The 19,259-nt window shown below is 33.2% G+C and overlaps 1 protein-coding gene across 1 annotated transcript in view; it reads right to left on the minus strand.

The window, feature by feature from the left end:
* Positions 1-3,734: 3,734 nt before the first annotated feature.
* The window catches only part of LOC128555182 (neuronal acetylcholine receptor subunit alpha-10-like), a 111,667-nt gene continuing 96,142 nt past the window's right edge, over positions 3,735-19,259 (minus strand). The window contains exons 6-7 of the mRNA XM_053536779.1: positions 15,082-15,200; positions 3,735-13,881 (exon numbers count right to left, since the gene is read on the minus strand). Of these exons, the coding sequence (XP_053392754.1) occupies positions 13,438-13,881; positions 15,082-15,200 (563 nt within the window). The 3' untranslated portion in view covers positions 3,735-13,437. The remainder of the gene's footprint in view (positions 13,882-15,081; positions 15,201-19,259) is intronic.

Below are 19,259 nucleotides of genomic sequence, written 5' to 3' on the forward strand. Positions count from 1 at the left end.
TTTGATGAAAATGCCACATAAATTTCGTTCTCAACATCCAATACACTTTACTGACACGCTGCTCAGACATTTCCTGAAGGACTGTATGACATCATGATATAGCTCATCCTTTGCAAATGTTTGGGGTATGACTTTCATTGTTTTGGCCGTGACCGAATGACCATTCCTGATAGAACAAGAACTGAATTCAAATAATCGGATATTTTTATTTAAACTTAAGTTAACTGCTGTAACTGCTGGCAGTTGTAGCAGTTAACTGCTGTAACTGCTGCAACTACTAACTGCCAACTTCCTGCTGGTCCATTTGAACCATACGTTGCAAACTCTGGTAAACCGGCTGACTGGACTGTTTTAAACCAATACATAACAAAGTTAGTAAAATGGAAAAAAAAACCAAGCAAAAGAAATGTTCTGTAATAACATTGAATCTAAACTTACAGATATTAATTCTAATAACCCTCACAAATATTGGAAAATCTTTAAAATGGTCGTTAAAGAAAACTCGTTTAAATTCGATTTCATCCCTCCTTTACTAAACGATTCTTTCAATGATATTGACACAGCCAATACTTTAAACGATTATTTTTCGTCCGTTTTCAAATATTGATGAGATGCGAGCAAGCTTACAACTTTTTCCAGAAAAAAATGTTGAATAATTACGAATTACTATAACCTTAACATAAAAAGCAAACGGAACGGATGAAATTAGCCAAAGTTTGTCAAAGGAAACAAGTGAACAGTTTGTGTACCATAAACTATTATTTTCAATAGGTCAATTCAAGAAAAAACATATCCAGATTTATGGAAAGGTGCACATGTAATGCCTTTTTAAGGTTTCATTTTCTCTATATAACAATATATGTTTATATTAGATCAATCTGTTACCTTAACCTACTCATGTGGTAGGGCCGTCGCTAATGTTGGAAACACTTGTGGCCCAACCCTTATGCTTCTGATTTCTATGTTTATGTTACTTAACATGCTTTACAAACTTTTATTTAATGCGTGTGTAAATATGTATAATAAACATGTAATGATTCGTTTGCACTATGTTTAAACTAAATATGTACACATAAAATGTAAATGTAAATATGTATATGTTAAAATTTGAATTATATCAGTTTAATTCGTAAATCTTTAACTTAGTGTCATTTTATGATAGCCTAATGGAATGAATGAATAATAAACACGTGTTCAAAGTGTACCGCTGTCAGTTCGTATTTACTTATGTTATTGTTACCTTATTGTAGCTAAAGGTGTCTGTTTCCAATTGTAATCGCTGTTATACTTTATTAAAATAGGATAATACCTAGACGATATGTCGAATTTTCATTTAAATCTGTAAAAAAGATGTCAGAGATGAAGACAGAAATGAAGAACGATATTGAGTTGAGTATATCCGATTCGATGGTACACGGGTGTAAAACCTAATATACCAGAGGAAAATTTATACTACTAGAATTGAAATAATACATTTTTGCATGAATAACATTTTTATATACTCATTGTTGTTATATGTTCTGGTCCTTTGGGTCCGTGGAATTAAATGTTCTATAATTGAATTCCGCTTAATGTGGTGCTAGAGCTCGCGAGGAGTGTTGCAATTTTCGTTAACTCCCATGAAAGACCCAGTCCAAACGAAAAAAGTATCATTTTGCTCAGTTTCGTCCCGTAAATCAAAAACATCTTCATAAGAATCTTATTTTATAAAGAATTTTTAAATAAACAACGGATTGTAAGTTTCATTTCACTGATGTTCCCGATGATAAACAGTATTAGCTATTGGAGCCAAAATCGGATCATTCAAATAAGCGTGATTTTAAGAATAGTGATTTTGAAGGCCAGACATTATGTCTCTTTCGTAACAATAAAAACACAAATCTGCAACAAGTGGCAGTTCCCATGTGTATACCTATAACTCAGCGGAAAACTGCATTTCTAAACCTGACATAAATACTATTTTATTTCGCAAACTAACAAAATTTATGAGAAGACCTCCAGAAGCGCATAACGCAACTAAGCAAATTAATAGCTTTCGTTTTTAGACCGAGTCTTTTCATAAAGGTAATGAAATGTGCAACACCCTCACAAACACTAGCACTGGCTTAACCGGAATTCTGATATATTAAAATTTTATGTACCCCGTGATCCTAGAGGACAAGAAAAAAAAATAAACATCGTGTTCAAGTACGAGAAGACTTTTAGCAGCCATGTATTCCAAGCACGGGAAGACTTTTAACAACTGCCACACGACACTTGGAAGACTGCTGTTGTGGTATTTTATAAAATCTGTATGAAGATCCTCTGGAAGCATAAAACGCAACCATTCAAACTTGTTTAACATTTAAGCTTTTCTATGCCTTGTAGAAAAATACAAATCTAATGAACCCTGTGAAAGGCCCATATTTGGTATGAACAAGCTTGGAATCGAATCACTAGACAATATCCCAAGTACAAAACCTTACCTTATATCCTGTAAACCAGAGACTGGTCCATGCGGGGTTGTATGTGATTAAAATAAATCGGTTCTTGAGAAGAAGTTTAAAGGTCTTTCATTTTTAGTTAATTTTTATCCTTTATTCGATCAAATACAAATATTGTAAAATAAACTGCAGAGACGGCTATTTCAGGATGCTTTATTCCCCCTTCAGGCTTTATTGATGACTTATTGTTTATTGACCTAGGTTAGAGATATCATGTAAATAAGCTATTTATATTCTTTGGTGTTCTGCAACACTACTGATAAACAGAGTGTGACGATTCTTTTTAAAGTCTTGATTGATCTTGTTTTTTTCCCCAGAATGTTCTTTTTATTCTTGGTGAATCATGAAAGTTCTGATTTCTCCATGTTACATTAGATAGGGAGCTGTCTGAGGAAAGGACAGAGCCTACAGTTAAAGATATTATCAGAAACGTTCCTGTATTTCTTAATTACAAAAAAATAACAGTTTGAATATTTAACATTTGAAGGATAGTTACATTAAGGTACTCGAAGTGTTACTTTTGTTATTGTATATAGTTGCTGGTTTGTTTTTCTTTTATTTGAAGTATTATAAGTAACAAGCGATTGTTACCATTAAACGTAACATGCATCCAGCGGTACGTTTGATGATAATGCATCCAATGGGTAATGGAAGTAAAGCAATAGACGGACGACTGACACAAGATGATCAAAATAGCTCGTCACGTAGTAGAACAGTCACTGTTTTCTACTGCAAATGATAATTGTATTACAGACAAGACAATGTACAGAATACGTTTCAAAAGTGCCAACCAGAAACAGGGTCAGAAACAAAGCTCGAATTTTATAAGCATTGGATTCCATGTCCGAAAAGCCTTGAATACCGTGTTTGATATATTTCTCCTAAACCCTTGTAGGCGTAACAAGATTTTTGGTATATTTGGTATTGCAATTTGCAGAACAAACAATACAATAGTTAAGCATTTAACTTACTGTCAAGGTCACAGTTCAAGATCAGTTGTCAATTGACTTTATATCTTGTATGTTTGGCAAGAAGACAAGAAATACAAAGTATCGCAGTTGCAAAGGCTTTCGTACAAGAATCACTTTTCTATTACCCGTCCGTCAGTTAGTCAGTTTACCCAACACATTTCGCAGTCAAAACTTTAAGCCATCACGAACTTTAGAAGGAGGTATGGGGGAGAGAAGTCGATTGTATTACATATGATAGGGATGCGTTTTTGGTTGCTTTCAATTAAGAGAAAACAATGACTGAAGCAGCTAAAGTTTTATTTGTGAGATACCTGATATCACGTTACAATATACCATTATCCATTAACAATATACCACTATCAATTAACAATATACCATTATCAATTAACAATATACCACTATCAATTAACAATATACCATTAACAATTAAAAGTACATCATTATCAATTGACAACACTTCATCTGTTACATGCTATACATAATAACATTCAATATTTGCATATGTACGTACTTTCTCGAAATACTGTAATACATACTTTAACAGATAAGCCTACTAAACTATTAACTAACATCTATTGTATGCAAGGATATTGTTTATGTTACATTCTTGATCTTTTTATTTTTTACTTGACATACTTTGCTAAGTATAAGCAACTGCCTTATTTACCTTTCTAACTCGTAGGCAGACACTATCAATAACAAGAACACCGCCTGCGTGTGCCAACGTTCACTGAACGTGCTTGACGTAAAACAATACACAGGAAAAGAGCTATGATTCTTAGCCTCATTATGTAACTTCTGACTTATGACTGCAAACTTCCCACAGCTATTGCTGTTATAGTGTTCAAGTAAAGTGGACCTAAACAAAATTTTCAGTAAGAATTTTGTTTTCCTAGGTACAAAATGAGCATAATTCTGAACAAGAGTGCAAGGATGTCACAATATACGCCCGTCACAGCAAATTTCTTTACTCTAGCACCTGTATTTGCAAACGGAATTTTAATTTTGTGGTTGTTTAGTAATAACTGTAAGTGTTTTGTTTTTCTAAGTCCACAAAAAAACTCCTTACCAGGTAGAGATACAATATACAATATAAGTTATTTATAGTAACAACTAAGGGAAGTTAATCTTAAAAAAGAAAAAATTAAGTCCTCACAAATATCTTTACCAGGTAGAGACTGGTCAAAATACACCTCAAAATTGGATGTAGCGTGCATGTTGTACCACAGAAAAGTGGTCTCGATTTTTCCCTACGACTAGTAATGAAAAAGTTACAAAAAAAGCTGTTTATAGTAACAACAAAGGGAAGTAATTCTAGAGAAGGGAACTGAGCATGACACTTCGTCTCATGATGGTGTTAAATTGTGTCAAGTTACATCATAATCCCTCCATGCATGAAGAAGAAATGCTTCCGACAAAGTCATTCTTGTATCTGACCTTTGGCCTCTAAGTGTGACCTTGACCTTAGACCTAGGGACCTGGTTCTTGCGCATGACACTACGTCTCGTGGTGGTGAACATTTGTGCCAAGTTATATCAAAATCCCTCTATGCATGAAGAAGAAATGATCCGGACAAGGTTTTCATTCTTGTATCCTTTGACCTCTAAGTGTGACCTTAACCTTAGACCTAGGGACCTGGTTCTTGCGCATGACACTCCTTCTCATGATGATGAACAATTGTGCCAACTTTCATCAAAATCCCTCTATGCATGAAGGAGATATGCTCCGGACAAAGTCATTCTTGAATTTGACCTTTGACCTCTAAGTGTGACCTTGACCTTAGACCTAGAGACCTGGTTCAAAATCCCTTCATGCATGTAGAAGATATGCTCCGGACAAAGTCTGTGGACGCCGCCCGCCCGCCCGCCCATCCGCCCATCCGCCCGCCAGGGGCGTTCCCATAATACGTCCCGTTTTTCAAACGGGCGTATAAAAAATGCATGTAAAAATTATTTTGTCTGACCTTAATAGTCATCTAATGATGATAAACAAGTGTGCAAAGTGTCAATTCTATAGCTCCTTAAAACAATAGACATAAAATAGTTTTAACCAACACAGGCGCTCAAGTGATGACAATACATTGTAAATTCTGTTTTTCAAAAATCAGACGAACTACAAACTAATACATTTTCACCAAAATATGTCAAACAAAACAGTTAAAACCATCAGCAAGATACTCATTTAACATATCATTTAAACTATAAATTATAGTTTTATCCATTTATTACCAGCAAAAGTATCTGAAACAGTGAAGTAAATTTCTGGGCAAGACGTCAGTGCATTTATTATTTCATAATTACTTATTGGCTAACAATGTTTTCGTTTCCATTTAGTCCCCAAACACACCGCCATAACTTATGTAATCACATAAACATATTTAACAGATTCCCTTTCCTACTCCTTCCCTACCAAGAAATGGTAAATCAGGCAAATCTATCACTCACGCCTCTTTACTTAACATAAAAAGAAACCTCTAATGTTAACTAAAGCTGAAACAAGTTGTGTGTAATTAAATCAGTTTTTTTTATTTATTTAATGAATGACTTTTTAAAGATGTCTTATGCACATCAACAACAACCTGTAAGAAATAGTTCACTGACAAAATAGAAAAATTGCCTTTCCTAATTAATACGATAACTGTCCTTCGATAAAATTGATAAGGAATATTGCAAAATATCATTTAAATGTACAGTGAAAATTACAATGATAAATAGAGTTTAGATGAGATTGATCCTAAACAATATGGCAAAACTATTAAAGCCGGCGTCATAAATGACCCATTCAAAAATAACTATGTTCATTTCCATAACAACACTGAAGCTGAGATTTTACTAAGTACACACATCCAACAAATTCAGTTTTTAAGCTTATAATAATCATTCTGTAATTTATCTGCAATTTCAACTTAACAAAACATACAAAATTTGCTATATCTAGCGTCCATATTTTTAACAAACAACACGAGTATCAAAGCTCTTTTCGGCTATGTGTCCATATAGCTTATAATTACTTAGGCGTATCTTACTTTCTGGTACAACTCTTTAAATAATGAGTGTCGGGCAATAGATTACACTAGTACCATTTTCATGGTACGACGCGACCATGCATTGAAGCGCTGACCTCCTACTCTCTAATGGACTCGTCCAATGAGTTATTAAAATAACATTTTGGAGTTGGTCAACAATATTTATAGGTTATTAGATTTGTACCGAAAATTATGTACGAGTTCTGCAGCGGAAATATTGCGCGACTTATATTATTCCGCGAAAGAACGAGTGCCTACCTCTCGATGCAAATCTAATAATCTTTTTACGCATTTATACTTAAAATTATTATAAAAATGATATAAAAGTAAAACTGAAAATATCATCGTAAAAGAACTTCTAAACGCGACGAGATACATGAAACTGACGTCACAAATTATGTCACACACCCGATACGAATATGGAAAATATTAACTTTTTAGGTTCCATTGAAACTTAACGGAGTTTATAAATGAGTATGTAATAAACAAAGTATATTTGTTTGTTTCAGCATAGGATTGGAATATCTTTCACGAGTAAACACCAGATGTAATATTGTCACGGGTGGCAGAGCTACGAGTAAAATATAAAATATTGTTTTCATGTGTGAACGATATTTTGATCTTTCATGTAACACAAACAAATTTTCTTTTCATTTCATTCTTTGTCTAAATTGATCCATTTTATAGGTTTTTACCATTTAAAATTATATTTGATATTTTTCGCCAGGAAAATACCTAATATATTTGTCTCTAATATTTCGACAATTCACTGATAAGCATGTAATAAATGCTTATGAAGCTTTGTCATACTCTTTGCTAGTGTGGTCTAAATTTTGACTCTAAGAAAAGCAAAATAACAGTAATAACAGCTCTATCTGTACACAATTTTCAAATATTAGACAATCGTGGAACACGTGAAATATTGACTGTTGATTTGGGTTTTACTACATCCCAACACAGTACAGGCACCAAACAGGATAAAAAGCTTTGGTTTCAAATCTCATTTACATCGAAATAAAATATGAGCTGTGGAAACAAGACTTATTTACCCGCTGGAGTCACAGAGATACAGCAAAACGAAGTGTTCAGACCCTATTAGTCGCCACTTACAACTATGCAATGCGAAGACAGTGGTTCCTTTTCTTGTAATACATGATAATTGGTCCCAGAACCATATTGGACTAGAACATATAGGCTGACGACTGACATAGTGAAGGCTAAAAAAACTGTGGGTCACATGGCTGAGTTCTCATGAACGTATTGTGCAAACTCATCTCTATTTCTTGTTCAGTAATATAAAAATATGGCATTCATGAGTTCAATTGTGCATTAAAGTGTTTAAGATGGTTTTAATTGAAAAATGTTTTGTGACGTGTGTACATTAAATACATTGTGGAGATATATTTACGTTGCTTAAACAAAATTATATACATTTATATACTAACAACATGTATCAAAGACTAACCCCTTTAGCTGTGTTGTATACAATGTATAACATATCACAACGTATATATGTTACTACGTCTCATCGAGATACAATACCAGCTCTCTCTTCAATACTTATTTCTTACGATGATACAAACTCTTACGCGTGCTCTACACGTTCTAAACAAACATAAAGGTCAGCACGTTACAATCTCTAAACGAATCGTTGCAGCGAAAACACTAAATGAACACGACACACCAATGAATACGCTGTATAAATACAAAGGAAACTCAACATCAAATCTTTCAAATAAAAATATAAAAAACTTGTATTATCTTTTACTAAACTCAATACTTCTTTCATATATACTTTATATCTTCTTTTAGCGCTAACTGCTGTTTGTACTTAAGAGAAAATGTTATTCCATACATAAATAATCTTTTTTGATGTTTCAAATTGTGCAGTGGCTTCCATGGCTTTTGTAATGCATGCAAATATATTGGCGAAGAATGACAGTGATTTAATTATGCAAAAGCTTAACTATTAAATAGGTATCCCTTATATTCATAATTTTAACATGTCCGAGACATTGCGGAATGATACTAAATTCACTTGGGTAATGATTACATTTTACTCGGACTTTATCATAGACTCCTTGTGTAAAATCTCAAACTTTAAACTAAAATAAAACCATTCATAGACTCCTTGTGTAAAATCTCAAACTTTAAACTAAAACAAAACCATTAAAAAAACACCATAAAATATTTCGATGAAGCTTCGAAAATTTGTAGTTTGTAGCATGACCTGAGGCATGTGCAGTCAAAAATCTAATTTGACTTCTGAAATAGTGTGACATTTACTTCTAAAGTCACTATATGTTAATTGTAAAATACCTGGAAACTGGCAGGTACTTGAAAATGCAACGCTCTGATTGGTCAGTTAAAACCCCTGATGTCATGATAAAGTTATGAATTGAATAAAACATGGTTAGAACACTGTGCTTTGTAAAATGTAGAAAACATTTGGAAAGAAAATGATAAACATTTCTCTCCTTTGGTGTTTATTGCAACTGACCGATCCATGCTGCCTTGCTTTGATCCTTCTTCATGTATGATTAAGTATATTTGTTACTTCAGCATTATTATTGCACTCGTTTGTGTAATTGTAATACTTGTCTTTATGTACGTGCGTATACATTTATAGGTACCCCTTTTTTATGTTGAGTACTGTATGGGCGGCTGTATTTGGATTTTTGTCGTTTTTGTTTTACGTTGTAACATACTAGCTCAAACGGACTGATAACGTTAAAAATTATGCATAATTTCTTTCAATATGATGATATCAATATTCATAATATAAAAGAAATAAATTGTACGCTTTTTTCAACCTTCACCCGTAGCAGTAGTATCATTTTCGATCATGACCGGTGTTTTGTTAAGTTTTCCCTGGATCAGGTCATTGATCTATCCTCTTTTAAGAGCATTTATGTATACAAAAATCCATTACGGACACAGCTTAAATTAATAACAAAAAGGCCAAACTTTCAAAAATACACAATGAAATGAATACAAATGAAACTCAATCCAAGTCTAACGCTTCATTTGCAGTTTCTTACAGGAAAAATATATCTGATATTTTTATAACAAATATATTTCACTTTAATAAAGTATACTGTATTGTTGTTTGCTAACTTCTTGAGAATGTGATCACTATGTGTAGTAGGCAGACGACAGGCTACTGGTGTATGGTATTTATATGTGTTCCCAATAAAGCTGGCTTTTCATGCGACCTTTGCAATTTCCACTTTTTTCTATATTTAAACGAAATACATTGTACTATTTCAAACTATTAAATTTGCTTGTCTGGAAACTACTATGCATTGATTGTACGAAAAAGATGAGTAATTGCATATATTGTGGCATCTAACAGGGACGATGTTCTGCGCTTTTATTGATGTTTATAGGTTGAGAGCTAAAGAGGACTAAAAGTATAAAAATAAAGTAACAACTATATTTTTCTTCTGAGTACTCGAAACCTCAACTTGCTCTATTGCCACCATACAGTGTGTTCCTTGTTAAATAATATGGATCCTGTGTTACTTTTTTTGTGTTTATGCTTAAAAATGTTTAAGATTTAGAAGTAATATAGATATTGATGAAATATGCTGTACACAGTAAGATCTAAATATTTGTATTAATACATGAATATATGCACACATAGAAAACAATTGCAAAAATTGCATTGGACAGGTCATTCCTTTTTATAGTAATGGTTTAAAGGTACATTCATATATGCGTTCTTACATGCGTTTTATTGCAAATATGACACGTCACTTATCAGGATAACGTAGAATAGAGCCAGGACATGAGTTCTTGGCAGACCGTGAGTAAACCTACCTAAACGGCAACGTTTCTATCTTTCTGAAGATAAAATATGAAATTAAAACGTTTGACACATTAAATAATTTAAAAAAGGTCTTAAAATCAGCGGTTAATGTGCGGATCTCTAGTCATGGGCAAATATATCAAAAACAAAAACACGGACCTATACATTATAGGACATATGGTATTAAAACTGTAAGAAGTTTCATTATAATCTACAATGTATAAACATTTCTATTAGATAAAAATATACTAAAAATTGTGATTTTCCCATTATAAAAACTTATTCGATGTCCAAATGTTTCAAATCAGTATAGCGAAAAATCAAGCACACGACCCTATATATTTTGTTCGTCTTTATAGAACAAGAATATTCTAAAGTTTTCAAAAAAAAAATCAGGGTTTAATCGATTTCTACATTATAGAAAAAAATTACCCGAACGTGCAAATCTGCCTTAACGGAAATCATACTGAGATGTGATAATCTCATTTCATAAATAATAACACGTGAGCTATCGGTGATGTTACGCTAACTAACTTGTAGCGACTTAAATAATGCTACTATTTTCGATCTATTACTTTATATATATGAAATATTAGAATCAAAATAATTTAGAAATTAGAAAAGTGTTTTAATTAAATAAAACAGACTCGGTTATATGCCTAGAAGAAAAATGTACCCGCACTAAGCTCTTTGGAATATATAAAGTCTTTGTCAAATAGATTTAAACATGTTTCTGCTATATAATTCATTATATAACTATGTACTAAATAACCTTAATTAATGTAATGAACTATTCTAACCCCATTCATGTGTAAGGTATGCCTGCAAACAAAAATACAAGAACAATAATCACATATTCTACAGTTTGACTGAGACTAAATGAACTTTAATTGTTCAACCATTTATAATTACTTATATAATCCGTTTTGTTCATGACCCGTAAAAGCAGTTCCCACGTTTTTGTCAGTTCACAAAAGTCAAATAAATTATCAGAAAGTAGCAATCAGTTATATATGATACAATCAATCGTTGGATATATGTAGAAGATTTTTTATTTTAGTGAAAATATGTAGCTATTAAATTAAATTGAAACAGGAATACGATGCAATGTTAGCGCATGGAAAGAAAATGCGGAAATGCCTGTTGTGTTTACAAGCCACGGACCTGTCGGTAACTGTATCGGCTTCTATCAATATGTTAAATGTGGCTGATAAATTTCATTTTACTTTAGTTGCTTTCTTTTTCCATTTTCATGGTTATCGAGCAAGATTTTCAAACCGAAACGAATTTGCACATGAATGAGCCGTTAACGTCCAATTATTGATACGTTAATTTGCAAGTAATCGTCCATTTTTAGACTTTCTGCTGTAACTTATATATAACCTTACTAGTTTATAGTATTTTACATGTTTCCATACTAAATATCAGCGCAACTGTGAAATGTGACTTTAAGGAATACTTGAAGAAAAACAAGGACAAGGCCAAACTAATTCTATGGGCTAACAGTTTAAATAAATGGTTTTGAAAATTTTAAATAGAATTTACTGTGTGCAATTTACACTATTTTATACTGTTGTGTTGAAATAAAGTAGTAGTAAAAGATTTGATAAAATTCGAAATTGTCGTATGAAAAAATACAGTTGATAATATCTATAAGAAGATTCTTTGGAATCGTAGAACGCAACCAAGCAAAAATAACGGCATCCTCACTTTCATTTAGTCTGGTCACGTGACATAATGTGATGTGCAACACCTCTGAAGCCAATACAAAAGTGAATTCTATTACAGTAATGAGTCTTACAACACTAAATAAAACAAGTAAACCTGATTTGTCAGAAATTAGTTAAACGGAAAAATACTGACGCAAACATTCACAAAGAGCAGAAACAAACACATGTAAATATCACTTCTTTCTACAAGCATTCTAGTCAAAACGTTTCTGACCACTGAGTAGCATTTACATTCTGGCAGTGAAATGCAAAAAGCGGAAAGGTCGAAAACGAAACTGATAATTTAATTATATATAAATCTGCAAGTTTCAGTTCTTGCCTATTGCAACATTTTTTTGTGGCTGATGAAAAGGTACCGTGTTAAGGATGTAGGAACGAATTTTTTCTAATGTTAAGATGTTTTTCATACTCTGTGAGCTTGAAGAACATTAGTTTCCAAGACAAACAAGAGAAGAAAAAACACAGGTCACCAAACTCGTTTTAATTCTATAGGGCATTTTCTTCATCAACTGTTAAAGCATGTCTGAAATTTTGCAAAATTGAAAAAAGTGGTGGTACTTTATAATATCCCACTTTATGTTATAGAGATTTCAGCTCTTACAGGTTAATATTAATACAAGGTGAGTTCAGTATTATATAAGCATAAATGTCACTAACAAATTTCTTTAAGTTTTACATAATTACCCCACCCACTTTATTTTCATTGGAAAAAAAACGTATTTAGATCTACAAAAAGAAATCTGACGTTAAGATTTTCAAAATATTTTGCAGCTTTAATGACAAAAAATACTTCAAAAAGGAAAGAAAAAAGTTGGGGTCATCATGCATCTAAGAGGTTTATTAAAAAAAACTGTTAAAAACTAGTGAATTTTGATATTTTTTGTTCTTTTTGTTTTAATTATATTTTCTAGATAATATAATGTGCTATCTTGAAAACTTATTTGAATTATAGTTTATCATTATTTGTATCAGTCAGGAAAATATCAAAACCAAACCTGATATACTTTAATAGATATTTGAAATTAACTACCCCTACCCCATCGTAAATCTTACGTCAATTTTAGGCAAATGCCAGCCAAAAATAAGGGTGAAAATTTATTTCGAAAAAAAGTAGAAATTATTTGGTTAAATGGTACATTTTTAGCTATATTTTAATTATTTAGCATAAAGTTTTGGCAATTTATTTATTAGAAAAGCAATATTCAAAGAAGCATTTTTCAAAATGGCGGATATCCTGAAGAAAAAAACGCTCGTACATCCTTAAGTGAAACACATATAGTGCAAATCAATGTGTTGACAGAAAACACAAGGGAAATAATGTTTCATTCTGTCTAAAACTATAAAACTGAGAACTAAAAATAATTAGGTTCTTCGTGAAGCGTGAAAGGGTTAGAATACATTTTGTGCAAGTGGAAACTCAGGAAGGATCAGGCTGTCCAAAGAAGATGACAACAATGCCAATCACGTTTACCAACAGGTACGAGATAAAGAACAGCCTGTCTGTCACACAACAGATCACCTTCCATTCTCGCAAACACTTCTCCTTCAGTTCAGCCTTTGCTTTTTTCTCCTTGAATTGTTCTAATATTTCTCTTATTGTACGAATATCGGCAGCAAATGATGTGTTTAAGCACAAGTCTCCCAGCTGGTTGCCATGAACATTATTGTGTTCTAATTCATTGTAGTTCGAAACATTAACTTTCTTACTCTCCCGCCCATTGTCAAGCAGACGAACTTTGGCATATCTTGCTTCAGCGTCGGCGTACTGGCTTCGCGTGTAATTGTGCATATCTGTTTTGTAATCGGGTTCTAGCAGCTGGCTCCTCAGACACAGAACTGTGGCTATACCGTCGATCATCAACTATTTGTTATGAAAATAAATGACTAAAAGTTGTCCATTTGTGTGGAAAAGTCAATTCTTAGCTAGTTAGAATATTTAGCTAGATAATCTTAATTTTGTTTGGATCAGTTTATAATATACATACCGATGATTGTTAATCAAAGATATAAAATTGTGCGCTTATTAAAATAAAATTTGTATGATCCTTTTGGAAGCATAGAATTCAACCAAGCAATGGTTTGATTGAGTCTATAAAACTTGTACTAATTAAGGCATTTTCCTACTTATTTCGAGACACTACCTTTTACATTGAGTTAAGATATTATGCTAGTCATGAATAATATAAAAATACGAGAATTCATATTTCCATGAAATTGCCTTTATTTTCCCAATCCTACTTCTTTGCGGACATATATTTTCATGACAGAAGAATAAAACTAGAAATGTAACTTTGCGTAACACTGATAAGAAATGACACTTAAATAAGATACATAAAACCGCCGTTTGCGGAAAAGGATCTTCGTTAAAGTAATTAATCTAAGAGAGACTGGCGCGCTATTTTATTTGTAATATGTCACCAATGTGTGACTAGCCAGCAGCTACCGCTATCAATATTTGTAATAGGATGCGGTGATATCCTGACCATATCCTTGATTAATTTACTTATCAAGCAATATCAGAGACAAAAAACTCCCTTTTATGTGATAGGCCCATCACTTACACTGAAGCAATTACATAAATAAGGAATTGCCTATCCAAAATAAGCATATTGTAGGAATAAAATATTGCTTGTTTGATAATCCGAATAAATCCTATATTGTGTAACAATCACGCCGTGATGCAATAAATTACTAGTTTGTCAAACAGATCTGTCAAAAATGAAATAGGAAAACACAAAGGAGATTTTAGTTTATGAAATTGAGCATCGATTTCGTACTTCACGTGAAGAATTTATACTGTCGAAAAAACACACGTTTTTTTTCATCAGCAAAATGCATTCGCAAGTTTACTTTCTGGTTTAATTCAGACTCACAGACTACGGTTATTGTCTTTGTTCCAGTCATTATCATAAAGCAATTTCAAAAAGTGTTTCACAGATGTTTGTCACAGCAGAAATCCATTTTAAACTGATGCATTAATTGTTTTGGGATTGCAGAGGAAACAATGTTAATGGATCTGGTACAAGGATGACATTTTAATTAGTAATAGTTAACAGATTACCCTTCTAAGCCAGCAAGGTGCCCTGTTGATACGGACCCCACGGAAGAACATGTTGGCAATCACTGTAGACAGCACAGTGGACATGGTGATCATCACCATAGACAAACAAAAATATGCCCCTGAAATATAATATAAATAAAATGTACAATGAAAATTACCAAATATTCTCATTTAAGATCATGACACAGACCTCGCAATTTATTGCTTGGTATTCAGTATGTCTTCATGTTTTGAAAGGAGTGCCGTAACTACAGTAACTACATTGAGCTTTGTTGTATTTTGATGAAACTCTATAGAATAAATTCAGTTTCATTTCATACAGTTACGTGCGTATAGCATTCACTTAGAGGGGTTTAATTTATTTTGGCGCTGGTAAACTAGTTTAAAACCCTTAGTTTTTGTGAAGTCAATGACCGTTCCAAGGTTGTGACCTACTGTAATCCTTCTTCAAGTTTGTGTCTGTTTCTAACTTCAGTTGTTTTTTTTTTTTGCTTTCATTTTTATACTCCCGTCTGAAAGACGCGACGTATTACGGGAACGCCCTTGGCGGGCAGGCGGCGTCAGTGCATTTCTTCTTCATGCATGAAGGAATTTTGATGTAATTTGGCACAATTGTTCATCACCATAAGATAGAGTGTCATGCGCAAGAACCAGGTCTCAAGGTCTAAGGTCAAGGTCACACTTAGATATCAAAGGCCAGATACAAGAATGACAACTTTGTCCGGAGCTTAACTTCTTATGCATGGAAGGATTTTGATGTAACTTATCACAATTGTTCAACATCGTGAGACAGAGTGTCATGTGCAAGAACCAGGTCCCTAGATCTTTATATGCAGGCCACCCATGACACTCATTTTAGGTCAAGGTCAATAGGTCAAATGTCAAGGTCACTGTGACTTCTTTTATTAAAATGCATAGAAAGGTGAGTAACTCCATATATTGACTTCAAAGTTCATTTTTAGGTCACCAATGACACCCATTTGGAGGTCATGGTCATATTTAAAATGTCAAGGTCAGCTGTGACCTTTATTATAAAAATGAATGAAAGGCGAATGCTTCCACATGTTGTCACCAAACTTTATATGTAGGCCACCCATGACACCCATTTTCTTCTAACAAGCTCTCGACGTGCGTATTTTGTGACTATGGCACTCTTGTTGTTTATGTGTACATGTATACAGGTGCTCACCCGCTGTTAGCGCATATGCATTTACATAAACTTCTTTTTCCAAATGCCGCATGCATTCTTTGAAACTATCTTTTCCTGTTGAACTGTTTTTCTTGTTTTTGACTGTGTCTGCTCATGAGAAGTAACGAAAGTCGATAATTTTATGGTAAATAATGTTTTGCAGAGTGAGATAGTGGTGTGACATAACGCTTTCACATCAATTCATGATGCAGCATGCATGTCCATTTAAAAACATAGCAGGAAAATAAAATAAAGTTGTTGCCGATATTGCATAATTAGAACATTCAAGATTTTGCGATATTTTCCGAAAATGCAGGTCTCTAACAGAAATAATATATTTAAATAAACATCATTTTTCAATTACTGTTATCATTTGCAATACTGTCATAGTTTCACACCTGAGCGCTTTCAATCCCTATTTGTATAAAATCAGAAAGACCATGATCCCAAAAGAAAACAACATTGATTCAGTGTTACCGTTCAATAGTGAAAGATATGGGCGTTTTAAAAGTGAATGAAAACTATCTATTTGATACATAATTGAACATGGCTAAAACGGCTATTTGAATTGCTTACATTCTAACGTTGTTGTGTTACAATTCTTGTAGCAACGTCCTGTAAAACAAATAGACTGTTTCGAATATTTGCCGAATATTGTCCTGAAATTTATACTGTACAAAATTCAGGATATATGCGATTGAGTTCCGGTTTTACTTTTTCGCATATGGTTCGTGTTCTTTGCTATTGTGTCACAAACATGGCCCCTGACGTCACTTTTCGTGCAACGCCGAGTTCCGAGTGTTTTCGGCATTCTTCCTTTCCTGCGCTCTGAATGTCATATAAATGAAAAATACAAAATAATGTTCATTTTGCAAACAGAAAATACTACTCAATGGTATAAAATTCAGTGAAATGAAATTGACGTTTAGGACGTCAGAGACGATATTGTGACGTCAGAATGGAAAAAATCACATCAAGTTTTGCTAAAAAGTTTGCCTTAAAATTCAGTTTATAAAAAATCGGCTCGATCAAAAAACGTATAATTTTGGTATGTTGTTTCGCAATGTGTGTACGTCTAGTAGACACATAAATACTTAGGGGTCACCGAGTTTAATTTTTCGCAATATAACATAACTTTACCCCCCCCCCCCCACCCCCACGGTTTGTGGCTGTATGACGTTAGAGTAAAAAAGAATGTGTCTCAACTTACACAACTCACGTTCGTGTTAAAAACGAGATGTATTTATTATAAGAAATATTCACGATATATTCGATCTCAACTTCAGATGCCATGTACTAGTGAAAGGAAACACCTTTGACAAAATGTATATCTTGTACATTGTCCGTAAGTATTTGACCTGACACTCATCAATCTTCGCTAATATTTTCGGACGTTTTCGTTACTTTACGCAATATTGTATCCTGAAAAGATCTAAAATTACACAAATAACCTTTATAGTTAACCGTCTGACTTCCACGCACGTTACCACGGCTGCGAAATTACAGCAGACCATTTTTTTGAATTCAATATAATGAAGTGTTACCGTATTTGCTTTTATTCTTTCAATATCTTTTGCGACGATTTTCACGAATTCTAATTGTTTTCTTTTGTAATTTCTATTTTCGGAAGTAATTTGTCTTTTTATCTAAGATACCTTTAAAAATTTTACTCGACACTTACTACAAAATATCTAGAATACAAGTATATTTCTTTCAATAAATGAACCATAAAAAATAAATAGGTAAGTGTATTAATTTTCCGTCTAGTAAAATTTGGAGATAAAATTTGAAAAAAAAAAAAGATGTTAGACAGGACTACAACCCACAACTCCGAGATTGATGGCTAATCGTTTTGTCCCCGCAGCTACTTGCACATGCGATATTTTTTAAATCATATAAAGAATCTTACGCAGTAGTTATTTCTCTATTGAGGGCCAGGTCAATACTTATGGACAATATTATCCACTTTTACTATCCATTTGTTATTCCTTTTGATGGTTTCAAAATGCAGATTCAAAGCTTGAAGAATAGATGTCTTTTCTGTTACTAATCTTCTCAGTCTAAGGCAAAATGCTAACTTAGCTTTGTAAAAAAAAGCTAGTATGCGGTCAGTTGATGACTTAATTTCGTGAAAATAGGTACTTAAACATGTTTTAAACAGTTAGAATTTTCGTTCTTATGTATTTTTATGATATGAGGGTTTGCCTGATTTTACCAGAAATATTCATCGACGCATGTCGAACTGTTGCTCCATTTCACATGTATTATCAGCACGAAAACAGTATACCAGATCCTATATCTGATATGAAATTAATATTTTTTTACACGGATTAATTTATTGTAAATCATGAAACAAATTCTACCAATTTACACATCAATCTCCACATCTCATTCGTGCGAGATTACGAGTTGAGAGAAGAGTCTGTTCTATACGCATAATGCTGAGCTAGAGATCAAAGCCCCGACCTTCCGCACGAGAGACAAAGACAGGGAGGTCATAGTAAGGCAGAGTAGCTAGTCCAGCGAACAGACTTTATTCTTAGAAAAAATCTTCAAATGACTATAAAGTATTGCAGCTGGTCAGACGCAGAGAATTTATTCTTCAGACGGTGTCTTTTTATTACAATCAAGCACAACTGCTGGTCCGATGCAAATAATTTATTTCTTGGCGGGAACCTTCTGATCAAGTGCAGTTACAAGCTCTTAATACTGAATGCTAGAAAATATTTCATAAAACCCTCACCAGTTGCAGCTTTCAGATTTAAGAAGCACGGAAAAAGTAAAAGCCATTTCTGTTTCTCCGGATGCCCTGGGTATAGATGTAGGAACTGTAGTTTCGTGTTCACATTCTGAACACTTAAGTCTAAATAATTATAAGTCATTTCAAAGAATCAACACACATAATACATGTTGATTAATCAATGATCAAAAGTCTTTTTCGATAACATCCTTAGATGCGAAATGTCATTTACATAATTTACACCCTTTA

This window comes from Mercenaria mercenaria, chromosome 2 (genome assembly GCF_021730395.1).
Source record: "Mercenaria mercenaria strain notata chromosome 2, MADL_Memer_1, whole genome shotgun sequence".
In the NCBI taxonomy this organism is placed as follows: domain Eukaryota; kingdom Metazoa; phylum Mollusca; class Bivalvia; order Venerida; family Veneridae; genus Mercenaria; species Mercenaria mercenaria.